This window comes from Malus sylvestris, chromosome 2, assembly GCF_916048215.2.
Source record: "Malus sylvestris chromosome 2, drMalSylv7.2, whole genome shotgun sequence".
NCBI classification, from domain to species: domain Eukaryota; kingdom Viridiplantae; phylum Streptophyta; class Magnoliopsida; order Rosales; family Rosaceae; genus Malus; species Malus sylvestris.
The window spans coordinates 6,016,249-6,043,328 of record NC_062261.1 but is presented as its reverse complement, the minus strand read 5'-3'; the positions used below and the strand labels follow the sequence as shown (position 1 = coordinate 6,043,328).

The 27,080-nt window shown below is 41.6% G+C and overlaps 1 protein-coding gene and 1 long non-coding RNA gene across 2 annotated transcripts; one reads left to right on the top strand and one right to left on the bottom strand.

Annotated features, from left to right (window-relative positions):
* Nucleotides 1-4,556: 4,556 nt before the first annotated feature.
* Nucleotides 4,557-26,447, top strand: LOC126605898 (diacylglycerol O-acyltransferase 1A-like). The gene is made up of 16 exons (XM_050273349.1): nt 4,557-5,512; nt 5,703-5,783; nt 5,902-5,975; nt 6,100-6,175; nt 6,265-6,332; nt 6,791-6,914; nt 7,106-7,204; nt 17,206-17,307; nt 17,401-17,537; nt 17,644-17,725; nt 17,836-17,856; nt 18,342-18,404; nt 18,513-18,560; nt 19,248-19,310; nt 19,405-19,458; nt 25,995-26,447. Exons 1-16 carry the CDS (start codon nt 5,105-5,107, stop codon nt 26,097-26,099), a joined length of 1,605 nt encoding a protein of 534 aa, XP_050129306.1. The 5' UTR covers nt 4,557-5,104; the 3' UTR covers nt 26,100-26,447.
* LOC126606004 (uncharacterized) lies at nt 12,097-13,674 on the bottom strand. Its single transcript, XR_007617092.1, has 3 exons — nt 12,858-13,674; nt 12,677-12,774; nt 12,097-12,501 (listed from the first exon to the last, which is right to left on the bottom strand). It is a non-coding gene; the product is annotated as an uncharacterized LOC126606004 (long non-coding RNA).
* Nucleotides 26,448-27,080: the final 633 nt, after the last annotated feature.

Here is a 27,080-nt window from a genome sequence, read left to right as displayed (position 1 = left end):
AGTATATTGCCACAGTGGCATCCTGCAGTAATAATGCAATGCCATGTCGAGAGAAACATGCACATGTTGTCGTTTCATTGGCATAGAATGCCAGTGTCGGTATACTCGTGTCATGAAAGTCTTAGTATTGGTTGTAGTGATGACTACCAAGTAGTACAATTTATGTGATAATAATGTATGGTCAAAGCTGGTTGGGATAATAATTGTATGACACCAATTGGCTCTTTACAAGCGAGGAGTCGTTTCTCTTTTATTTCAAATCACAGTGTAACACGTGCAAATAGAAAGCGTTTTCTTTGTTTTCTTACGGAGGAAGAGAGAAAAGTTTCTGTGAAAAAATGCCTTTTGCTTAATGCTTTGGCATCCTCTTTTTTCCTCGTTTATTTAAGGAAGAAGGCTGTTGGTTAGTCGTTAAGCTTTACTATGATGGTGGAGTCAACACCTAGTTTTTAGGTTCGGCCTTTTAAATATGCTTCTTACAGCATTTCCATCCTTCTTGGTGGATTTAGATCTAGCATCTAGGATGTCAATTTTGTATAATTCAACTATTTTATATGCTTAAACGCATTCCCTCGTGCACCTGATGCCTCGTATAATTCAGCTATTATATATGCTTAAAAGTATTTCCTCATGGGCTGTGGGTCTACTGTCCCTTAAGTATGTGTTTCCTACATGTCTCATCTCTAATTGTTGGGTCTGCTGCCCCATAAGTACGTGTCTCGTATAATTCAACTATGATATAATTTTGTATAATTCAACTATTATATATGCTTAAAAGTATTCCCGCATGCACCTGATGTCTTGTATATAATTATCGCACAGATAAAAATAATTTAAAATAAGTCACTAATAATGCCATGTGACTATATTTGTAGAGTATTGATGTGGGAAGTTAAACATTTGATTCGGTATTTAAAGGAAAAAAATAATTAAAATAGCTGGTGAAAATTTTTCATTTTTTTCTTTTAATTTTTCCTGATTTTAATATTTTATGTAGTAATAAAATTATTACTATAGAAAATAAAATAATTGTTGGATTAAAGTGAGAATTTGAATTGGACATCTAACATTACAGCATGTGTCAAGTGACACACCCCGACCTAGATCAAGGCATGCTGACCGTCATGTGAGGATGATGTAATCATGTGCACAGTGCAGAAGCAATATTAATATAAGGAATGCGAATAAAAAAAAACCAAACCAACTAGAGTACTAGATAAGATAAGGTGCAAGTGCGATATTAAGTGTGATTGCACAACCAAAGCATAAGTAGCCTAAGTGCAGTCTAGCAGGACGAATACTAATTATACAACACCCAAAGGTGATCCTACATTGGTGATAATCTGTCATAACCTCCGTCAAATCCTCGTAAGCCACCAACACGCACTCTTACCTAAAACCTGGAGGGACGCAAAACAGAAAGCGTGAGTGGGCAAAAACAAAGCTTTCAAAACCATTTCAACATCAAAGATAATAACCCCTCACCGTAAAACCTGTATAATTTCCCAAAAAATAGAATATATACATATCTCAAAACCATGCTTAGAATAGTAATATTCAAAAGTATGTCATGCCAAATATCTCAAAATAATAGAATGAGTAACTTAGGTGAAATAACTCATGAGAAGTAACATATTAGCCGGATCCACCTAAAGTGGCATGTACGGCTGAATCCATAGCTCAACAAGTATGTCTGCACACGAGTCGGAACCACCCATAGTGGTCTGTACGACAGGACTGGGTGTAAATAAATACGCTCAAGTGCTACGATCACGTGAAGACTGAGCGAATAATTATGGGTCACCTATGAGTCGGAACCACCTAAAGTGGTATGTACGACAGAACTGTGCACCTAACTTGGATCCAAGGTGAGCATATGGTGCGGGAGGTAAACATCACATGAAGGACTGTGCCCTAACCACGGGTGGGAGCACTAACACCGGGGTGCAGGTTAATGAGCTCTCAACACATCTCACATAATCATCAATTCACAATAACAATCTACAACTTACCTGGTACTTACCTGAGCGTCCACAACGTCAAATCACATTTATACATACTATACTAATTCATAGTCTAAGCATAAACCAATAGACATGGCATTTCAAAACATAATTTCATTTAAACACATTTTCTGGGAAAAATACCAAGTATATAAGTATATACTGAAAACCAAAAGCCCACTCACTGATATGTGGAAGGGTCGTAGCCCCCAAGTCTCGCTTGATTATACTCGTCATCTGGATAGGTCTCACCTATATGCGAAACAACTATTTAAACGTTATTTTAGAGCACATAACCAAAAGTAGGTAATAATTTCTCATACATTGCTCATTTAGGGTATTTGAATATACCATCGTGATCTACTCAACCCCATGAGCAACCCCATATTTTTAGAAAAAAATTTAGATCACCCACGCGTCGGCCATGCGTAGGGACGTGTCTGGCACACCAAACGGAATAGTTAATGCCGTTAGGGAATATTCCGTCAAAAATCAGCATATACCGTTATATTTACCTGACGACGTTAAGAATATTCTATCAAAATTGACAGAATATGCTCCTTCTCCTTCCTTGGTTTGCCGGAGTCCGGCGCCGGCCACCGCTGCGTGCGCCGGTTTCTGGAAAAACTTTAAAGCTTCATATCTCACTCATTTTTCCACCAAATTTTGTGAAATTTGTACCAAAATGAAGTTTAGGATGAGAATAACACATTCTTACCGCTTTAAGGTCCTAAAACCAACAGAATCTCGCCAGAAAAATTCGAGGAAACCGGCAAAACCCTGCAACTATATAAACCCAAACGTTCTAACGTCAAAACCACTCCAAAATCGATCCAACGTGCTAGTAAAGCAAGAATAGAACCTTCTTAAGTCTCAAAATTACCTGAAACCTTCACGATCACGTCGAGTGAACAATGCACCTCACCGGAGCTTGCGAGTTTCTAGGGTTTTCGAGGTCCAACCTCCAACTAATGGTATGGCTCTATTCCTAAGTTTGCAATTGACTTGAAAACAACAACCACAACCTTGATTCGTGCATGAATGAGTTGGATGAAGACTTGACCATATAGTTGTACGGAAATGGAAGAAAACTCGAAAGGGAAGGAGAGAGAGAAAGTCAACAGTTGTGAGTGTGTGTGTGTGTGGTCCAGATTTGGTCACCAAACAAAACTAACAAATGACTTAAGTTCCAAATGCTTAAGAATGAAAAAGATTGGTCCAAATCCAAAGCTTAAACCAAACAACACAACTCAACGATTAAAGGGCATAAAAGTCATTTCACACCATCAATAAAATATTTTAAGACAGGCTGTCACATCAAGTGAAGCCTAGCCGATCGTTGTGATGGACATTGGATGCTTAGATTCTGTCGTGCCACTCTCCGAATTAGGCGCGTGTCGCTCACACACTTGTGCAACAAGAATTTAAAGGCCCCACCGAAGCCAGCACCATGAATTTGGGCTTAGACTCATAATCGACATCAGCTATGGCAGGCCAAAATGGGTGTAGTTATATTTTGGGTTGAATTAGAAATCAAGCCATGTAAATTTAGCGTTGGTGAAAATGCTTTTAAAACCGCTTCTTTGACCCTAGTACGAAACGACAACGACATCGTCGCGTTTTGATTTCACATGTACCTCACCCTTTTGTCGCTTTCTCTCGTAGTCTTACGGGTGACGTTAACTATAGTCATTAGGACTAAAGCTTCTGCTAATCTATCTTTGGCCAAGTGTAAAGCATGATTAGTGGCACAATATTTTTTATATATCCACTTGCGTCATGTAATCAACAGTACGATTTTTTTAATCAAGTTGACTCGTGAAAACAGCATTTGTAAATAAATAGAATGTTCAAGTGATTAGTCACTTGTCACTAGTATTTCATTTTATTTATATTTTTTTATTCGTAAATAAAAGATTTTAAGTATAATTTACTTACATATCGTTCGACGACTAATTATCATGATCATTCTTTATGTGGCTTTGATCTAACCCACACCCCATATACCAAACCTTAAAATGAAATACAAATGTCGTTGTCCTAAGACCGTGATTAGTTAAAGTAAAAAACTATTTGACCCTTAAATTACAAATCTCAATTGAACAAAAGAAAACGTTTCGAATGTGTTTAAATTATGATTGAACTAAACCGTAATGCTAAGTAACTTTAGAAAAATATCTTAGATAGAGAAAACAGTGGATAGAACTACATGGTAGGAGGAATCTCACTCTGAATGAGATTAAATCTACTACAACAAAAATTCTTGAGTACTCTGGAGTACCAGATACTCCAATATTTCAACTGTTAAATCTCAAATTTTATGTTCTTAAACAAAAATAAAATCCAACAGTTAAAATCCATTAAAATACCGAATACTCCGAAGCACGCAGAAAATTTCCATAATAAGAAGGTTCTCTTGCTAGGAGGTGTAAAAACGTAGTCCGACATCCCTTCACAAATATTTATCTCATCCCATGTTGTACTTTCCCATATAATTATAAAAAGTACCTAAAAATCAGCATCTTATTATCCAATTAGATGCTAACCAAAGCTAAGCTTAAGCTAATTTGGGTTGGGAGGTAGCGGGAGCCGAGGAAAGGAAGGCAAGGACCGGGAAGCGGTTTGTATGCGGAAAGCTCCACGGGAAGAGGTCTGCATCTTCTTCCCCCTCCCTATCCCTCTCCCTCTGTCACACTCTTACAGGACGACATAGTTTTTGGTTAAACGCCAAAACCATCACACCATTTCCCCAAGCGGCCGCTTGTCGTTTCTCCGCCTCCTACCGCCCCTCCTCCCTCTCTGACATCATCGCTTCGTCAACATACCTGCAATCGTCACCGTCTCTCTCTCTCTCCCCTCTGTGTTTTTTTGTCGCTTTTTATATAAAGACCGCTCAACTTCCCATTCATTCATCGCCACTACGCGAATTTTCTCGCTCCCCCATTTCTTCCTCTATCTTTTTTTCCATCTGAAATTTCTCTCTCTCCTCTCTCTCTCCATGAATTCTCTGGAATCCGAATCATAAAGATTATCTGAAGTCTCTCTCTGTTCACCTCTCTTAGTGTGTATATATATAGATTACATATATTTGCTATTGTTTCATGGAGATTGCGGATTCGCCTGAGGCAGTAGCCACCGCAGGCGCCACCACGAGCCCCCGCGCAGACCCAGATCTCAACCACACGCTACGCCGCAGACCCTCAGCCGCCACCGTGGCGGAATTCGACTCGAACGCGAACCAGGACGGCAATTCCTTGAACGATTTGGTTAGAGACTCGGGGAGTGATGACTTGGTTGGCGCCAGAATCTGCGACGCCGGCGATGCGGGTCGTATTGGAGGCTCTGACGGCTCGGCGGAGTCTGTCAATGCTGTTCAAGACAAGAAGGGACTCGGCGAGAATGATCGGGCCGTTGATCCCTCCGCCGCGAAATTCACGTATCGGCCGTCCGTCCCTGCTCATCGGAGAGTTAAGGAGAGCCCTCTCAGCTCTGATGCCATCTTCAGACAGGTATTTAAGCCTTGCGTAGCTTAATTTCACTTCTAATTAGTGCCACTAATTCATGATTAATTATCAGTAATGAAAATGTGTTTGCTATGAACAAGTTTTTGTCTTTTAGCTTTCACTGAAGCTTGAACGAGATGCTGATTGCAAGCTTTGATCTTTTTTGTTTTTTTTGTTTTTTTGTGTATTTTTGAAGAGCCATGCAGGTCTCTTCAATCTGTGTATAGTAGTACTTGTTGCTGTAAACAGCCGGCTTATCATCGAGAATTTAATGAAGGTTTGCCATGTGCCCGTGTCCATTGTTTTTCGATTAATTTTACACCGTCTGGTTGTTCGTGTTTCCCTTGTAAATTACGACCATTTAGAGATTTCTTACTGTTCAATTATTGTTGCAGTATGGATGGTTAATTAAAACTGGTTTTTGGTTTAGTTCAAGATCGTTGCGCGATTGGCCACTTCTTATGTGCTGGTAATATTTCCTTTTATTATGGTTCGATATGCTGTTTTGTTAAAGAATTACTTAATTATTGTTACCATCTTCGAATTACAAGTGATGGGATATTTATTCGGCTCCTCTTTTCTTTCACTTGCAGCCTTACTCTTCCTATATTTCCCCTTGCGGCCTTTGTAGTTGAGAAGTTAGCGCTACAGAAGTGTATATCTGAAGCTGTGAGCAACTTGTTTTGTACTACTTAAAAAAAAAAATAGCTTCCCGCAACTCTGTATCTGAAATATGAATTTCTGGTCTGGCATTGTAGGCTGTTGTTTCTCTTCATATAGTCATTACCACAACTTCAATCTTGTATCCGGTTTTGGTGATTCTCAGGTCAGTTTGAACTTACTATCAAGTTTCCATTTAGTTGCATTCCCACAGTTTTTTGGTATCAGTCGGTGAAACTATTTATTACATTTTGACCATGGTGCTGATTGGAGGATTTAGGTTTGAACTATCACTGTTACATTCTCGTTTCTAGCCCAGTACTTGTGTTTAAGTGCTATTCATTTATTAGCGTATTTTCTGGATTTACAATCTTGGTTACTACTCTGGAATGCTACGTTGTCCACAGTTCTTGAAATAGGCTTGTTTTTGTGGAGATCTTAGAAACTTCATAGGATAAATTCTTAAGCTGAAATTGACATTGGATGGTAGTTCTGTCTGAAAGATTGTGTGTATATGTAATAGGAGAGGCCCTTTTTTATTTGGTTGATGGCATCTTTTAGTTGGCTAATATGTGAATAGCAGTGAAAATGTTGCATTTATTTGATTTACTTCATTTTCTCCAGGTGTGATTCTGCAGTTTTATCTGGTGTTACTTTGATGCTCTTTGCTTGCATCGTGTGGTTAAAACTCGTATCTTTTGTGCATACAAACTATGATATGAGAGCACTTCACAAAGCAGTTGAGAAGGTAGCTATGAACTTGTGAATAAGTTTTTCAGTTAACAGTGAATATAGTCTTTTCCTTTGCCGCTTTAAATTAAATATGCAGTTTGATGAAAGTTTGTAAAGGTTCTAAATCTTAGTAGATGTTTAATTTGCTTCAACAATTTTTTCTTAATAAATGTTTTCTAATTCTTGAAGTCCTTTGACTGATTGCAGGGGGATGCCACACCTAGTTCTCTGAATACAGATTACCCTCATAATAACAACTTAAAAAGTTTGGCATACTTTATGGTCGCTCCAACATTATGTTACCAGGTAATTGCATTACTCTTTTAGAAATTAACCTAGGTTTTCTTATCCGTCAATCAATCCTTATTCAGAAAGTATAAAAAGGTCGTACCCAGTGCACAAGGCTCCCGCTTTACACAGGGTCTGGGAGAGGTGAATGTCGGCTAGCCTTACCCCCATTTATGGAGAGGCTGCTCCCAAGTCTCGAACCCGAGACCTATGCTTTAGTCTGTTTAAGTCACCTTTTCTTTTATGTTGTTTGCCTTTCCTTTGCCTGTTTTATGGCTTTTAATTACAAACTGAACAAATATTTTGCCTCAGTTATAGACTGTCATGCTGTCACTTAAACTTCATAGCTGCTCCAACCTGGTGTTGTGAGTTTTCCCGTTACAAGTTTGAATTCTGCTCAAACTTTCTTTATAACTCTTATATCTTTCACATGACTCATTATTGTTTCAGTAATATGTATGTCTAAGATGACTAAATTATTTTTTCTCATTTTAAATATGATATTAAATGAATCATCGCAAAACTATATGATTATTTTCTTACAGTATTATTGGCACCCCTAATTAAAAGAAAGCTAATTTTCATGTATAGATAACTCATAACTTAATCTTTAATGTATGGTTCTTATCTTATGAGGTTAACTTTTAAATTACACTTTGTTTGTACCATACTTGACCAATCCCGAAACTACCGAGCACCGGCCAACGCTATACTGTCAAGGACCCAGAAGAGTTCCCCTCCGACCAGGAGGCCAATCACTACTCGACACGTGTCAAGATTAGAAGCCAATCAGAGCGCAGCACGCGTCAACATCAAGAACCAATCATAACATGACACATGTCAATGTGACAAAGCTACAAGTTTTTCTATAAATAGGGGTCATTCCCCCACAATATGGCCTAATGCCATTTTGTGTTAAATCATTCACAAGAACTCACTAAATTGAGAGCTTGATCCTTTGTACTTGTGTAAGCCCTTCACTACTAATAAGAACTCCTCTACTCCGTGGACGTAGCCAATCTGGGTGAACCACGTACATCCTGTGTTTGCTTCTCTGTCTCTATTCATTTACGTACTTATCCTCACTAGTGACCGAAGCAACCAAGCGAAGGTCACAAAACCTGACACTTTCTGTTGTACCAAAGTCTTCGCTGATTTTGTGCATCAACATTTGGCGCCGTCTGTGGGAAACGACACTTATTCCTACTCTCTTCAGCTGTGTCAAGCTGGTTTCTATCATTCGTACACTTTCTTTTGATCAGGCATCCCTCTCCAGCATGGGAAGCGAAGGAAGCCACAACACACAGAATGACACCCCCCTTGCACATAGTGCGAAACAACGAAAGAAGGAAGGAAAACGAGTTCTTCTTCAAGCTAAAGTCGATGAGTTGGAAGCTCAGAACAACAAGATAGCAATGAGGAATAAGGTCCTCCAGGAGCAATATGAGAAGCTCTTCGAGACACTCCACGAAGCTAGGCAAGCTCAGACACGCGAGCTTGTTGCCCCCGTGGAAGTCAACCATCAACTGGGTGCCCTCCAACATGGAGGGTCACATGCATTCGACATAGATATCCCTGATAGGGAACAGATTACCCCTCGACTTGATAATCAACATGAGGCTTCTCTTAACCCAGTTGCTTCGACCCGAACCATGAGAAGTGGAGGGAGACACCTCTTTGCTGAAGGGGCAGAAGGATCGAAAGCCGTCTTTCGCGATTGTCGGGATTTCCTGAAGCAACGTCGAGAGAATTCCATCCATATAAGCTCAAAGATTAATGACCCAAGGATTTCTGAGAGACTCGGTCCCCTGCCACGGCCCAAGCCGGCCACCAATTTGGGGAAGGGGCAACAAGTCCCAGAGAGACATGAGGGTACAGGGGACTCAGAGGTGTTCCGACAGACATACCCTGGAAGCCAGTACAGCGAGTCCAGGGAAAAATCACATGCCCTTGATCAAACCTTCCTAATATTCCAAGAGGAGATGGAGATTTACGAAAGAAAGCTCCAGTGACACATAACTCCGCTCAGGACCCCCTTGTCCTACAACTTCTTGAGGAAGTAAACAAGTTGAAGGCTGAACGTCAGGCTGAAATACCTGACTGGAACCAACCCAGGCCTGGCCCTCTTACAAGGAGGATCCTCAACACCCCCCTTCAAGCAAAGACAAAGCAAAAGCTTGGCTTGCAACTTTATACTGGAAAAGAGGACCCGATTGAGCACCTTAACCTCTTTGAATCCACCATGGCATACCGGATGCACACCGACGAAGAGCGATGTCTTCTCTTCCCCTCCACCCTCTTTAGTGGAGCTCTAAATTGGTATTGTCGTCTTACACCTGAGACGGTAGACTCATTTGAGGAATTGAGGAAACTATTTGTTTCCCAACACATTTTCCAAACCGATTGCTTGCACTCTACAGATGACTTGTACACTATCCGCCAGAAGCCAGACGAGTCATTACGTATGTATGTTGGCCGCTTCAGCCATGAATACTCCCGGTGTGCCGAGGCAGACGACAAGACTGCCCTCAAAGCCTTCACGGCAGGCCTACGTGATTGTTTCTTTAAATACATGATCAATGCCAATACTTGGAAGACTTACTCTGAGGTGATGGCGCAGGCTTATAACCATGCCTCCGCCGAGGCAAAGACATATCAGGAGAAACCCCCTACAACCATCCTTTATCAACAAGTGGGAGGTGGAAGCCAGACTCACCTAAATGAGAAGACCTCGACTTTCCAAACAGCAGTGGCACTTCCCCATGCCTTGCATAATGCTTCACCGAATCAACAGACATATCAATTTCAAGGCAAGAGGAAGGATTTCCATCCTCACCACTCTCCTTTCAGTAAAAAGAGTAAGGGACACTATCCCGATAACCAAGGGTATCGCCACAATAGCGCTCGCCCCCAGGCAGTCAATGCAGTGGGTCAAACCCGCGTCAAGGGTATCACCACAATAGCGAGGTTTTAGCCTGCCATACTTAAGGTGTCTTACGCCTGCCGAGGCGGAAATCGTCCTTCGGGAAATACATGAGGGAGTCTGTGGAGATCATGCTGGATCTCGGTCCCTAGCACACAAGACTTTTCGCCAAGGATATTACTGGCCAACACTCCACCAGGATGCCATCAAAGTATCCCGCTCATGTGACAAATGTCAACGATATGTAACTATTCCTCATTCCCCTCCAGAGCCTCTTACTCCTATGATCAGCCCTTGGCCCTTCGCCCAGTGGGGACTTGATTTGATCGGCCCAATGCCGGCAGGGAAGGGCAAAGTCTGTTACGCAGTCGTTGCAGTGGACTACTTCACAAAGTGGGCCGAAGTAGAACCCTTGGCAACCATTACTGAGGCAAAGATAGAAGACTTCGTGTGGAAGAACATCCTTTGTAGATTCGGCATTCCCAATGCGATAGTCACTGACAATGGGCGACAGTTTGACAACAAGAAGTTCAGGTTGTTCTGCTCTAAGTTCAACATCAACTTATGATTTGCCTCTCCAGCTCATCCCCAGTCTAATGGACAAGTTGAGGCCATCAACAAAATAATCAAGCGCACTTTGAAAACCAGCTTGGACAAAGCTAAAGGCTGTTGGCCAGAATTTGTACCCCAAGTTCTTTGGTCATATCGCACTTCATATCGGACTTCAACAGGAGAAACTCCATTCTCACTTGCCTTTGGCACAGAGGCGGTTGTCCCTGTTGAGCTCGAGCAAGCAACATTCCGAGTCCAGAACTACATTCAAAGTGAAAATGACAAACAACTCACCCTCAACTTGGATTTAGTCGAGGAACACAGAAACCAAGCTCACTTGAGGAATGTCGCCTACAAGCAGCGCATCTCCAACTATTATGACTCGAGGGTCAAGCCTCGTTCTTTCAAAATAGGAGACTGGGTCTTAAAGAAAAGATTACTCTGCGACAGAGTCCCGAGTGAAGGCACACTTAGTCCAAACTGGGATGGACCGTATGAAGTCATTGGCATCAGTCGCCCTGGCTCTTACACACTTAGAAGCTCTGATGGCAAGACCCTTGGCCATCCATGGAACGCTGATCACTTGAAGTACTACTACAAATAGACTCACGATGTACAAGTGTTGAGCTATAGCCGTTCGGCATCCTATGTAATGAAGGCCATTTGGCAATGAATTCAATAAAGAGGTAATTTAGCCAACTCAGCCCTCACTCTTTTACATTCATAGCAAGCGATGCCAGAACCCTTCTCAATCAGAAAGCAATCCGTCTTCCACAGTCACTACAAAACAAGCAAATGAAGACCGTGTCAAGCGCCAAAAAAAAAAAAAAAAAAAAAAAAAAAAAACAGCTTCATCCAAAAAGCTTCACCCGAAAAGCTTCACCTCCAAAGCTTCACCCACAAAGCTTCACCTAAAAAGCTTCACCCAAAAAGCTTCACCCGAAAAGCTTCACCTCCAAAGCTTCACCCACAAAGCTTCACCTAAAAAGCTTCACCCACAAAGCTTCACCTAAAAAGCTTCACCCAACAAGCTTCACCCGAAAAGCTTCACCTCCAAAGCTTCACCCACAAAGCTTCACCTAAAAAGCTTCACCCACAAAGCTTCACCCAAAAAAAAAACTTCACCCGAAAAGCTTCACTTAAAAAAGCTTCACCTACAAAGCTTCACCTAAAAAATCTTCACCTAGAAAGCTCCCTCTACATACTTTCACCATCAAAGCTTCACCATCAAAGCTTCACCTAGAAAGCTTCATCTACAAAGCTTCACCATCAAAGCTTCACCTAGAAAGCTTCAACACCAAAGCTTCACCTACAAAGCTTCAACACAAAACCTTGCTCCAAATAAACAAATTTTGTTCACAAAACCCAAGATGCCCTTGAACTTGTACAAAAACACTTGGGTAAACATAAACATTTTTTGTTTTACACCCACAAGGGCCCAAAATTTTCCTTCTTATTTATTCACTTATATATGTTCCCAAACATATTATAATAGATCCAACAACAAGCCAAAGTCCCAAGTTTCATAATGGACAAAAGTACAAGCAATTCATCAATAATGAAGGTGCTACAAAAGTTGGAATCTGCCCCAAAATAGAAATCCAACCCAAGAGACTTTTTCTCTCTCTCCCTCTTCCGCCTCCTTTCATCTATCAAATTTCTGCAACCTCTGCTCTTCTCCAATGGAGCTGAATTTTGGACACCCTATAGTTCTTGAGCATATGAACAACTTTCAAGAAGGAACCATTTCTGTTTGAGCGACGGAAATTAAAGTGTTGAAGCTCCAAACATGATAGTCGGCTTCTTGCAGATTTCGAAGCTGTTGTGATGTTTCGAAGATCTGGAAATATTTAACCGTTAGTTCATCCTGAATTTTTGATATGTTATGAAAGAGTCGATGAGGAACAACTTCAATGAAGAAAGCATACCGATCTGAACAAGAGAAAATGGAGTTTCGAAGCTCACAACAAATCTGACGGGTTGACAGAAAAATAATAACCAGTCATTCATCATACCTGGATTTCTGGAGTTATACGGCTCCGAGGGATCTCAAATTTGGATATGTTGTAGTTCACGAGCTGAGGAACAACTTCAATGAAGAAAGCATACCGATCTGAACAAGAGAAAATGGAGTTTCGAAGCTCACAACAAATCTGACGGGTTGACAGAAAAATAATAACCAGTCATTCATCATACCTGGATTTCTGGAGTCATACTGCTCCGAGGGATCTCAAATTTGGATATGTTGTAGTTCACAAGCTGAGGAACAACTTCAATGAAGAAAGTATGTTGATATGAACAAGAGAAAATGGAGTTTCGAAGCTCACAACAAGTCTGACGGATTAACAGAACATTGATGAACAGTTACTCATCATACTTGAATTTCTGAAGTTGTACTACTCCGATGGATCTCAAATTTGGATATGTTGTAGTTCACAAGATAAGGAAAAACTTTCATGAAGACGACTTTGCAATCTGAGCTATAGAGAAAGGTGTTATCTTGCATCCACTCAGGCTGATTAGTGGAAACGAAAAGCAATTCCACCAAAGAAAAGATGAAAAAGAGAGAAAAGCTACTAATTGCACTTGATCTTGTCTAGTCAATAGCATGCAGCATCAAACACACAAAAGTTGGAAATATTTTTAGATAAAGCATATACGAATGTGTGACATCGAAACAAGAATTCGTTACTTTGACAAATTAGTAACACGCGAGACACCTCATTCGGCAACTCTCTTCGCCTGAAGACTTGGGGGACTCCCACCATATGCTACTGCACCTTGATACTCGGCAGTCTCACAACCACTCAGTGACTTGGATTTTTCAAGTCTCCAACCGAGAAGTTTTTCTCACTCGGGAAATTAAGGGAACACTACCTCAAACTACATGCTTCACTCACAAAGCTTCAACAATACAGGTTTCAACAAAAACAAAAATTCAAAGAACTTTATGAAGAAGGCTTTGGTGTATTTAACACAATATGTTGAAATGAAGCAAAGCTTATTTATTAATATTTTCGATAAGCCACAAATATGTACATATACATGAGTCAAAATAAACAAACAAAAGGGAGCCTTCACAAAGGTTGCTTAGGGGAAGTCTCAGCAGTCGGTAGAGCCCCAGAAAGAGAAAGCACCGGAGGGTGGTTATCCGGAGCCTCAGTACTTGACAAAACCCCAGAAGGAGGAGGCATTGGAGGTTCATCATTTGAAGCTTCATTACCAGGTACAACCCTAGAGGACGAAGGCAATAAATGCCTTTGGAACAAACCCACAAACCGCTGATGATCAAGTAAAACCTTACCATCAGATTCCTTCATCTGGTCAAGCTTCCTCTTCATGTTTGTAGCATAGTCATGGGCGAGCCGGTGCAACTGCTTATTCTCATGCTTGAGCCCTCTAATCTCCTGTTTGAGACTCATCACTTCAGCAGCCAATGATTCAACTTGGCGGGTTCTAGCAAATAGGCGTTGGGCCATATTAGACACAGAACCTGCACACTGAACACTAAGAGCCAGAGAGTCATTAACAGCCAACTCATCAGACCGTTTGGAAAGTAGTCTATTATCTTTGGGAGTGAGAAGGTTCCTGGCCACCACTGCAGCGGTCATATCATTCTTCATCACAGAATCCCCAACGGTAAGAGGACCAGTAGGGGATATGAAGGATGGGCGCCATATGTTGTCTGGAGAAGGCGTGGCTGTCTCTTCTCCAAGGTTCAAGTCAAAACGACGGTCGGAGGGTCCAGACATTTTCAAATGTGTTGAAGAAGGAAGAGGTCAGACAAATCAAGATCTTAGAAGTGCAAGAAATGATCTTCTACTGGTAGAGATTCAAGTGTGCTGTGGAACTTAATGCCAGCCTCTATAAAAATCTGCACTCGACGGAGCTTCAGAAATCGAAGAGGCGTTTGCTTTCTCAAAAGCTGGGCTGCTCAGAGACCACGAGGGCCGATCTCAGAAATCGAAGAGGCGTTTGCTTTCTCAAAAGCTGGGCTGCTCAGAGACCACGAGGGCCGATCTCAGAAATCGAAGAAGCACCTGCTTTTTCAGCCTCGTCAGCACCTGTCACATGCACACTCAACTTTGCGGAAATTACGGGCAATCTGTCGAAGATTTCTGGTGAAGTAGAAAGCACGTGAATCTTACTGTTCAATCACCGCTCTCCATATGCACCATCAACTCCTCGGGTACCACATATAACTTTGTCAAAGATCTCTGACAAAGTTTAGGCACGAGAATTTCGAAGTTCCAGCTACCCTACTATTACCCATAAGGGTAAAGGAACAGCACCACTGCTTGACAACTGGAAAGTCCCTATGTGTGTCGACCTCCGGGTTTTGCTGCAAGACAGGTTGGCAAGAACGTCCAACCTTTACTCACATTCGAGAAAAGACTCCCAACATAATTACTTTCTAAAAAACCGGAGTAGCACCGCTTTCCGAATCTCGAGAGTCAGATCCTCGACGGGATTGCTTGTTCGAAAACCGAAGAGGCACAACTCTCAGAACTTCGAGAGCCAGATTTCCTTAGATAAAGCTTGTCTGTAATCTTCACACGTAACATCAGCTTTCCAGATACCACATACCACTTTTTCAAAGTGCTCTGACAAAATTAAAACACGTGAAGCTGGCAGCTCCCACTACATTGCTGTGACCAAGAAGGGTAAAGGAATAGCATTACTACTTGTTATTGGGAAATCCTTATATACATTGACCTCCCTCCTCAACGGACAGGCAAACCTGCAAAAATGCTCAACCCTTTCTCGCATTCGAAAAGGCACCCTCAACATAACCTCTCGAAATACTCAGCTTTATTTCCCCCCGATAATACCTCAGCAAATAAGCCACACCAAGAACAAGAGTATCTCATATCATCAGGGTCGAAAGCAAGAGTATCCCATATCATGCTTTCTCCCTGTCTTTGTCTTTGTCCTTGTCCACACCTGCAGGACAAGGAGAAAGAGAGCAGTCAGTCGGAACCTGAAATCAAACCTCCAATTTGGAACTGACTGCCTGGAGCCTTTGCCTGGTCGCTTACTTAGCATTGCTCTCGAGTACTCATCCTCAACTGCTATCAAGGTCACGAATTCCACCGGCAAATACCTCATGACAGTTGATCAGATATTGGCTCTTTACACTGAAGCTGCCAAGCGTGAATGAGTCACTATGAAGGAATGTTCTGAAGGACCATTTAAATGCAAAGGTTGCACACCACTTCTGCCATGCAAAAGATTGAAGCAGAAGGTTCAACGGTGGGCTGAAACAGATCACTACAGCACGACACCTTTCCATACCACATTCATTATTCCGTCAACAGCAAAAGTATCCCATATCATCAAGGTCGAACGTACTCTAGATTTGATGGACTTGTTTTGACCCTCAAATTTTTGAGTCGGCCTTATACTCTGAAGGGCACCAGAAAACCCTCCAGCACAGTTCAAGAATAAGCCTGTGGAAAGTTACTTCTTCAAAAGCAAAAGTATCTCATATCATCTCTTATCCATTTGCTTCTCCTTATCCTGGCAGTTGAATGAGAGACAAGGAGAATGAGAACAATCAACCGGAAGCCGAAGTCAAACCTCTGATCCTGGGTTGCTTACTTGGAAGTTTGACTGCTTACCTTGTCTGTCACCTCTTTCGGCAGATCTCCTAGCTCGGCGACTTGGGGGACTTCTACTATAGGGTTTGTATCGCACTTGACCAAGCCCGAAACTACAAGTAAGCTTCAAGTGAAATTGATACATTACCTTGTGCGTCAACATCAGCTAAGTACACCATTCCCGGATGGAGGAAAGGTACTTCCAGAGAAGGGCAGATGAAGATCAGACCACACTTCGGTACTTAGAAGTTTCGTGATTACTCAAGGGATTGGATCTTGCAAGTCCCCAACCGAGGAGTTTCCCTCACTCGGGAACTTAGGGGAGCACTGTTTGTACCATACTTGACCAATCCCGAAACTACCAAGCACCGGCCAACGCTATACTGTCAAGGACCCAGAAGCGTTCCCCTCCGACCAGGAGGCCAATCACTACTCGACACGTGTCAAGATTAGAAGCCAATCAGAGCGCAGCACGCGTCAACATCAAGAACCAATCATAACATGACACATGTCAATGTGACAAAGCTACAAGTTTTTCTATAAATAGGGGTCATTCCCCCACAATATGGCCTAATGCCATTTTGTGTTAAATCATTCACAAGAACTCACTAAATTGAGAGCTTGATCCTTTGTACTTGTGTAAGCCCTTCACTACTAATAAGAACTCCTCTACTCCGTGGACGTAGCCAATCTGGGTGAACCACGTACATCCTGTGTTTGCTTCTCTGTCTCTATTCATTTACGTACTTATCCTCACTAGTGACCGAAGCAACCAAGCGAAGGTCACAAAACCTGACACTTTCTGTTGTACCAAAGTCCTCGCTGATTTTGTGCATCAACACACTTAATCTTTAATTATGGTTGTTATCTTATGAGGTTAACTTTTACGTTACATCATTAATGGAGAAATGAATTTAATTTGATTTATCTGACCCTTATTTCAGACTAGTTACCCTCGCACAGCTTCTGTGCGAAAAGGTTGGGTGTTTCGTCAACTTGTGAAGTTGATAATTTTTACTGGAGTGATGGGATTTATAGTAGAACAAGTAAGTTGGCATTTGTTGTTTTCGACTAGGTTTTAGTGCTCTTTTATTTTGTTGTGATTATTGATGAATTTATACACCTGTATATTTATGCAGTACATCAACCCTATTGTCAAGAATTCACAACATCCTTTGAAGGGGGACTGGTTATATGCCATAGAGAGGGTTTTGAAGCTTTCAGTTCCCAATTTATATGTGTGGTTATGCATGTTCTATTGTTTTTTCCATCTCTGGTACGTCTTGCTTCATCCCCTATCTTTCAGTTCCCAATTTATATGTGTAGCTATACTAAGTTTGCACTTTTTGAGTTTATGCTTACATCCACTGTTAGAAATATAGGTTAAATATTCTTGCTGAGCTGCTTTGTTTTGGAGATCGGGAGTTCTATAAAGATTGGTGGAATGCACAAACTGTTGAGGAGGTGCATTTTATGTTTATGCAATTTATTCTTAGGTTATGTTATTACGGCTCTGAATTGAAATTGTTTACTATTTACTTTTGTTGCATGGCTCTTCTGGTGGCTGTCATCAGTATTGGAGAATGTGGAATATGGTATGTCTGTTGAACTCTAATTCAGTTGTTATCTTTTCTCATATACTTGAAAGTACTACGATAAATTATTATTTTGACTTCTATTCGATATTCATTTTGAATCTAGGTTGCTTATTGGACTGTAGTGAATGTGGTTCTTAATGTGTTCGAATTTGCATCAAACAATTTGTGCATTAGCATTATCATTAATAAGCCTTGTAACTTATAAGCCTGAAAAGAGGCTATATAAGCCTAATTTCCTTGTCATCAAAGTTGCCATGTAGTGACAAAACTCAGTTAGATGGTATCTGATGTTTACTTTGTTTACATTTTACAATGATAACAACACCCCCCCCCCCCTCCCCCTCTTTTCCTATCTCGCCTTATTCACGAGGCAACTGAATGAAGTGTAGACTTAAGAAGCAAGAGCACTTGTGGTCTTGTAGTTCTCATTTATGCTAATGCCTGAGTGAAAGTGTAATACTGATTGGGTGTATTCATTTCAGCCTGTTCATAAATGGATGGTTCGCCATATCTATTTTCCATGCATACGGCATGGAGTACCCAAGGTATCTAATATCTCTTTATTTTAATATTAAATGATGCGTGATGGACGAACTTTAATTTGTTTTAGACTAGAAAATTAATTTGTTTTTTTGTTCTTGCTTTGAATTCAGGGAGTTGCCATCGTAATCTCCTTTCTAGTATCTGCTGTATTTCATGAGGTATATTGCTCTGTTGCTGTGAGTTTTTGTTGTTATTTAGTGATCCTCTCCCTTTGGATAATGACTATTCTATCGCTCCTTCTTTCATCATATTCTGTTGTCTATAATATAATTAGCATTCTCTCTCTTTGGAACGTGAGTGTTGGTAGGACTTGAAACTGATAACTTTGGAAGCATGTCATTAGAAACAAGCGAATCATCATCTTAGTATCTAACCAAGACTTAGCTGTTTAGGCGTACATCATCCAGGAATGTGTACACTTGGTAATTTGCTTGATACAGTAATTGCTATCAAGCACAACCTTGAAGGACCATGCTACCATTGGTTATGGGAAGATGATCACCCACTCCATTTACCTTACAAGAGTAGAATATACACATAAGAATGAATTCTGATGCCAGGACATGGGTAATGGCAATACGAACTATTTACATTTGATTTTGGCCAATAGCTAAAGACTACGTTCGAGCATGGAAATATATAATTATATTAAATACAGAGCTCCTCATCGTGATCACCAACGCAAACTCCACATGAAACATTATCTGGGGGTCAGCCGAAATATTTCTCCCTTTTGTTTTATGCCTTACTCGGATCTGAATTCTCATGGCTTGTTTCTATAATGAAGCTTGCATAGCTGTTTGTGTTTCTATTATCTTATCCAATATTGTTCGACTCATCTCCAGCTATGCATAGCTGTTCCCTGCCACATATTCAAGTTGTGGGCTTTTATTGGAATTATGTTGCAGGTAAGAACATTGTAGTTTCCTTGCCACATTTAGGAGTCCTACTCATATTGATGATCAATCTGTCCTAATTTTCTTTTATTGCGTTTTTGTACAGGTACCACTTGTCTTGATCACAAATTTCCTGCAAGATAAATTCAGAAACTCAATGGTATGTCCTTTTTTTTTTAAACATGTTGTCTCATATTATTGCAGCGTAGTTTTGCCTACTCACTTGTTGGGGTTAGCCTTCTATTGAAAATTTAGGGCCCCGTTTGGTATTCAGCTTAAAACCTTTAATCATTCTTAAGAACAACTTAAAAGAACTTCTCTTCAAAACAGTTTTTTTTATTTTTTTGGCTTATTATATTAACACCCCACAAATTGTTGAATAAACCTTACATACTTAATACACCCCCACAATTTCTTTTTCAATTAATAATTATCTTAATGCACCCCACATACTTCCCCATAATACCCTCACACCTTACATTCTCAATATACACCTTACATTTTCTACATGCACCCCATATTTTCTATACACCCCACATTTCTCAAATCTTATAAAGCTTTTACAACAACAACAACAACAACAAAGCCTTTTCCCACTAAGTGGGGTCGGCTATATGAATCCTAGAACGCCATTGCGCTCGGTTTTGTGTCATGTCCTCCGTTAGATCCAAGTACTCTAAGTCTTTTCTTAGAGTCTCTTCCAAAGTTTTCCTAGGTCTTCCTCTACCCCTTCGGCCTTGAACCTCTGTCCCGTAGTCACATCTTCGAACCGGAGCGTCAGTCGGCCTTCTTTGCACATGTCCAAATCACCGGAGCTGATTTTCTCTCATCTTTCCTACAATTTCGGCTACTCCTACTTTACCTCGGATATCCTCATTCCCAATCTTATCCTTTCTCGTGTGCCCACACATCCCACGAAGCATCCTCATCTCCGCTACACCCATTTTGTGTACGTGTTGATGCTTCACCGCCCAACATTCTGTGCCATACAACATCGCTGGCCTTATTGCCGTCCTATAAAATTTTCTCTTGAGCTTCAGTGGCCTACGACGGTCACACAACACGCCGGATGCACTCTTACACTTCATCCATCCAGCTCGTATTCTATGGTTGAGATCTCCATCTAATTCTCCGTTCTCTTGCAAGATAGATCCTAGGTAGCGAAAACGGTTGCTTTTTGTGATCTTCGCTAGATTGCTCCGGTCATTAGTGTGGATAAGTATATAAATGGATAGAGATAGGAAAGCAAACACAAGATGTACGTGGTTCACCCAGATTGGCTACGTCCACGGAATAGAAGAATTCTCATTAATGGTGAAGGGTTTACACAAGTACATAGGTTCAAGCTCTCCTTTAGTGAGTACAAGTGAATGATTTAGTACAAATGACATTAGGAAATATTGTGGGAGAATGATCTCGTAATCACGAAACTTCTAAGTATTGGAGTGTGGTGTCGTCTTGACTTGCCTTATCTGTCTCATAGGTAGATGTGGCATCTTCTCTGGAAGTACTCTTCCTCCATCCAGGGGTGGTATCTTTAACTGGTGGAGATGCACAAGGTAATGTATCAATTTCACTTGAAGCTTACTTGTAGTTTCAGGCTTGGTCAAGCGCGATACAAACCATGTAGGAGGAGTCCCCCAAGTCGCCGAGCTAGGGGGTTTGCTGAAAGAGGTGACAGACAAGGTAAGCAATCAGAGCTCCGACTGATTGTTCACCTTCTCCCCATCTTGCAGCAGCATGAAGGATAAAGAGAAGAAAAATGAGAAGAGATGATATGAGATACTTTTGCTTTTGAAGAAGTAACTTTCCACAGGCTTATTCTTGAACTGAGCTGGAGGGTTTTCTGGTTTCCTCCAGAGTATAAGGCCGACTGAAGAATTTGAGGGTCAAAACAAGTCCATCAAATCTAGAGTACGTTCCGCCCGGCTGATATGGGATACTTTTGCTTTTGACAGAGTAATGGATGTATCGGCACGTGTGCTGTTACGCTTGTCTCCACATGCTTCCTTGTATCCTTCGCACTTGCCCTATCTGTTCCTCAAGCAGATGCGGAATCTTCCCTGGAAACATAACATGTTGAAGATGAGTACTCGAGAGCAATGCCAGGTAAGTAATCAGGTAAGGGGTTCCAGGCAGTCAGTTCCTGGCTGGAAGCCTGATTCCAAGTGCTGACTGATTGCTCTTTCTCCTTGTCTTGCAGGTAAAAACAAGGCCAAAGGGAAAGACAGGGAAAAAGCATGATATGGGATACTCTTGCTTTTAACCCTGATGATATGAGATATTCTTGCTCTAGTATAGCTTGTTTGCAGAGGTATTATCGGGGGGAAAGAAAGCTGAATATTTCGAAAGGCTTCGTTGGGAGTGCCCTCTCAGATATGATGAAGGGTTGAGCATTTTTGCAGGTCTGCCTGTCCGTTGGGGATGGAGGTCGACATATATAGGAGTCTCCCTAACAACAAGTAGTAATGCTATTCCTTTACCCTGCTTGGTCATAGCACGGTAGTGGGAGCTGCCAGTTTCACATGTTTTAACTCTGTCAGAGCACTTTGAAAAAGTGGTCTGTGGTATCTGGCTCTCGAGATTCGGAAAACGATGCCTCTTCGATTTTTGAGAAAGCAATCATGCTGGGGGTCTGGCTCTCGAGATTCGGAGAGCAGTGTCTCTTCGATTTTTGAGGAAGTAATCATGTTGGGAGTCTGGCTCTTGAGATTCGGAGGGCGGTGCCTCTTCGATTTTGGAGCAAGCAATCCTGTTGGGAGTGTTGTCTCAAATGTGAGTACAGGTTGGGCATGTTTGCTAGTCTACCTTGCCACGAAGCACAAAGGTTGACACACAGGGACTTTCCAATTATCCAGCAATGGTACTGTTCCTTTACCCTCTCTTCGCTTTTGAGAAAGTAGTCATGTTGGGAGTCTGGCTCTCGAGATTCGGAGGACGGTGCCTCTTCGATTTTGGAGCAAGCAATCTTGTTGGGAGTGTTTTCTCGAATGTGAGTAAAGGTTGGGCATGTTTGCTAGTCTACCTTGCCACGAAGCACAGAGGTTGACACACAGGGACTTTCCAATTATCCAGCAGTGGTACTGTTCCTTTACCCTTATGGGTAATAATATGGTAGCTAGACCTTCAAAATTTATGTGTCTAAACTTTGTTAGTGCTGTTTCTTTGCTATTCTTTTACCTTTCTTGGTCAGAGCGATGTAGTGGGAGCTGCAAGCTTCACGTGCTCAACTTTGGCAGAGAACTTTGGCAAAATTATCTGTGGTACCCATGAGCTATTGTTGCGTGTGACGGGTGCTGACAAGGCTAGAAAAGTAGGTGCCTCTTCGATTTCTGAGATCGGCCCTCGTGGTCTCTGAGCAGCCCAGCTTTTGAGAAAGCGAGCGCCTCTTCGATTGATTCGGAGAACGATGCCTCATCGATTTTTGAGAAAGCAATCATGCTGGGGGTCTGGCTCTCGAAGATTCGGGGAGCAGTGTCTCTTCGATTTTTGAGAAAGTAATCATGTTGGGAGTCTGGCTCTCGAGATTCGGAGGACGGTGCCTCTTCGATTTTGGAGCAAGCAATCTTGTTGGGAGTGTTTTTTCGAATGTGAGTAAAGGTTGGGCATGTTTGCTAGTCTACCTTGCCACGAAGCACAGAGGTTGACACACAGGGACTTTCCAATTATCCAGCAATGGTACTGTTCCTTTACCCTCTCTTCGATTTTTGAGAAAGTAGTCATGTTGGGAGTCTGGCTCTCGAGATTTGGAGGACGGTGCCCCTTCGATTTTGGAGCAAGCAATCTTATTGGGAGTGTTTTCTCGAATGTGAGTAAAGGTTGGGCATGTTTGCTAGTCTACCTTGCCACGAAGCACAGAGGTTGACACACAGGGACTTTCCAATTATCCAGCAGTGGTACTGTTCCTTTACCCTTGTGGGTAATAATATGGTAGCTAGACCTTCAAAATTTATGGGTCTAAACTTTGTTAGTGCTGTTTCTTTGCTATTCTTTTACCCTTCTTGGTCAGAGCGATGTAGTGGGAGCTGCAAGCTTCACGTGCTCAACTTTGGCAGAGAACTTTGACAAAGTTATCTGTGGTATCCATGAGCTATTGTTGCGTGTGGGAAGTGGGTGATTGAACAGTAAGATTCATGTGTTTTCTACTTCCCCAGAAGTCTTCGACAAAATGCCCATAATTTCCGCAAAGCTGAGTGTGCGTGTGACAGGTGCTGACAAGGCTGGAAAAGTAGGTGCCTCTTCGATTTCTGAGATCAGCCCTCGTGGTCTCTGGGGAGCCCAGCTTTTGAGAAAGCGAGCGCCTCTTCGATTTCTGAGATCGGCCTTCGTGGTCTTTGAGCAGCCCAACTTTTGAGAAAGCAAACGCCTCTTCGATTTCTGAGATCAACCCTCGTGATCTCTAAGCAGCCCAGCTTTTGAGAAAGCAAACGCCTCTTCGATTTCTGAGCAGGCGCCTCTTCGATTTCTGAAGCTCCGTCGAGTGCAGATTTTTATAGGGGCTGGCATTAAGTTCCAAAGCACACTTGAATCTCCACCAGTAGAAGCTTCATTCTTGCACTTCTAAGATCTTGATTTGTCCGACCTCTTCTCTCTTCAACACCTTTGAAAATGTCTGGCCCCTCCGACCGTCGTTTTGACTTAAACCTTGTTGAAGAGGCAGCCCCGCCTTCTCCAGACAACATATGGCGCCCATCCTTCGTCTCCCCTACTGGTCCTCTTACCGTTGGGGATTCCGTGATGAAGAATGATATGACCGCTGCGGTGGTGGCCAGGAACCTTCTCACTCCCAAAGATAACAGACTACTTTCCAAACGGTCTGATGAGTTAGCTGTTAAGGATTCGCTGGCTCTCAGTGTTCAGTGTGCAGGTTCTGTGTCTAATATGGCCCAACGCCTATTTGCTCGAACCCGCCAAGTTGAATCATTGGCGGCTGAAGTGATGAGTCTCAAACAGGAGATTAGGGGGCTCAAGCATGAGAATAAACAGTTGCACCGGCTCGCACATGACTATGCTACAAACATGAAGAGGAAGCTTGACCAGATGAAGGAAACTGATGGTCAGGTTTTACTTGATCATCAGAGATTTGTGGGTTTGTTCCAAAGGCATTTATTGCCTTCGTCTTCTGGGGCTGTACCGCGTAATGAAGCTCCGAATGATCAACCTCTGATGCCTCCTCCTTCTAGGGTTCTGTCCAGTACTGAGGCTCCAAATGATCCCCCTCCGGTGCCTTCTCTTTCTGGGGCTCTACCGACTGCTGAGACTTCTCCTAAGCAACCTTTGTGAAGGCTCCCTCTTGTGTGTTTATTTTGACTCATGTATATGTACATATTTGTAGCTTATCGGGGATATCAATAAATAAGCTTTCCTTCATTTCAACGTATTGTGTTAAATACACCAAAGCCTTCTTCGCTAAGTTCTTTGAATTTTCTTTTGTTGAAGCTTGTATGTTGAAGCTTTCTGAGTGGAGCATGTAGGTTGGGGTAGTGTTCCCTTAATTTCCCGAGTGAGGAAAACTTCTCGGTTGGAGACTTGGAAAATTCAAGTCACTGAGTGGGATCGGCTATATGAATCTTAGAACGCCATTGTGCTCGATCCTGTGTCATGTCCTTCGTTAGATCCAAGTACTCTAAGCTTTTAATTTGGATAAAAAATGCCGACTGGAATTTTGACAAAAGATGATGCCTGGGATTTAAAGCATATGTGAGTTGTTTTCAATTCCATCATTAAAACTCATGTCGACTGTTTTTAATATTTGGTGATACTTTTAGGTGTTTAATTCTTCATGTAATATTTGTGATCCTTAAAAGATGAATACAAACATAGAAACTTGAATAACGCAACAAAAGTAAGATTAAATAACTATCGATGTCGTCAAAATCACTAAAACAATAAAAAATATGAAGTCTTACCTCACGGCGGAGTCAAATTGGTGCTCATGGCGAACACGAATCGACTCCCTGTGGACAGTGGGACCCAATCGACGCTGGCAGCGAAGATCACGAAGAGGGGGAGAGGAGAGAGAGGGTGAAGGTCGGGCTATAGAGTTTTGTGTTTGGAGGTGGTTGTGTTTAAAAACTTTAAAATGTTATTTTATCAAATGGAAAACTAATGAAAATAACTTGAAAACTTTGAGTTTTAACTATAAGAACAAAATAAAAGGTAAAGTGAATAGTACCAGGATTGACATTTTAATGTAAAAATATGGTTTTTCGTTAAAATAAACAGTATCGGAGAGTTTTTCGTTAAAATTCCCTTGTTTTTAAGTCAGTCCTTAAATTCAGTTTTTAGAAATAGGCCAGGCAAACAAGAATTACAGTTTGGAACTCAAAACTTGTTTTCGAGTTATAAAAACTGTATTTGGATTGAATACCAAACCGGGTCTTAGTTTCTAGAGAGAGTTAAAAACTTGGGGGCGGTCCTGCTAGAAGGATAGGAGTACAAGGCATCATGCTTGCATCCTTCTTACAAACTTCCATGTCCCAACTTTCCGTTTGTGGTTTCCAATTCGGCAATTCTACATATTACAAAGTAAACTCGACGATCGAGAGTTCCTATAGCCCTTTTATGTTTTTACTAGTTCGGAGATTCTATTCATGCTCTATGGATTGCTGAGGGCACATACTTTCTGTGTACGATTTCGATATTGGTAATGTTCATTATATTTCTTCTAACCGCATTTTTTGATCTTATTTCCAGGTCGGAAATATGATCTTCTGGTTCATCTTTTGCATCCTTGGTCAACCGATGTGCCTGCTTCTGTATTACCATGACTTGATGAATCGGAAGGGGCAACTCGAATGAAGTTTTGAGTCTCGTAAGTATGGATCGAATCGTTCTGGAAGCGGTGTTGCCTCACAAAATATGCCGGCTTTTATACTTTTGCCGAGGCAACTCAACTCATGCTGCTTCCTTTGGTTTCAACGTGTTCATCTTTTACATATTTTTGCTAATTCAATTGACTTTATATAAATCTTTTAAATATGTTTCACCCTGGTTTAGTTTTTTCTTTTCTTTTCCGGTATATATTTAGTTTTGGAAATTTGAAGAAATGGTGTCAACATCATCCTCCCTCCTTATATCTTGGGAATTTTAATGAAAAACTTCAAGTACTGTTTACTTTAATGAAAAGTCACATTTTTACACTAAAAAGTTAATCATGGTACTATTCACTTTATTTTTTATTTCGTTATTATCATTAAAATTTAAAGTTTTCAAATCATTTTCATTAGTTTTCCTTACATCCTTCCCCCACCAAACAACCAAATTAGTCAAGCTTAGATTTGACGCCAGCTGAAAAATGGAGGCGCGCTACTAGCTGGGCTTGCTTCGCTTTTGTTGCGGAGCTCGCTGCTTTTCATTTTGTTAGTAGTAGGTGCTTGCCCTCTGTTGAGTTTGGGATGGGGGAAGAGAGCATTTTCATCACGAATGATTCAATCCGGCCATAGGTTCCCCTTCCGCTACCTTGTTACGACTTCACTCCTGTGGAGGACCGCACCGTGGTATGCACCAATAAGACCACCAAAAGCCTTTGTGGCACTAGTGGTACACAGAAGTCATGGGTGATCATTGGATCGATGTTTAGGGCGAAACCAATTCCCAAGGTGTGACGAGTGGTGTGTGCAGGGCCCGGGTACATGTCACATTGAAAGGTCTAGATATCTAATCTGGATACGAACTAAGAAAAAGTTTACAGGTATCGAGTCACATTTTTTAGGAGGAGGATTGTCTGCCCTCCAAGTTTCGGTGCCCTTCCATGCCCTCCTGTTTTGTGTGGTCACGGTT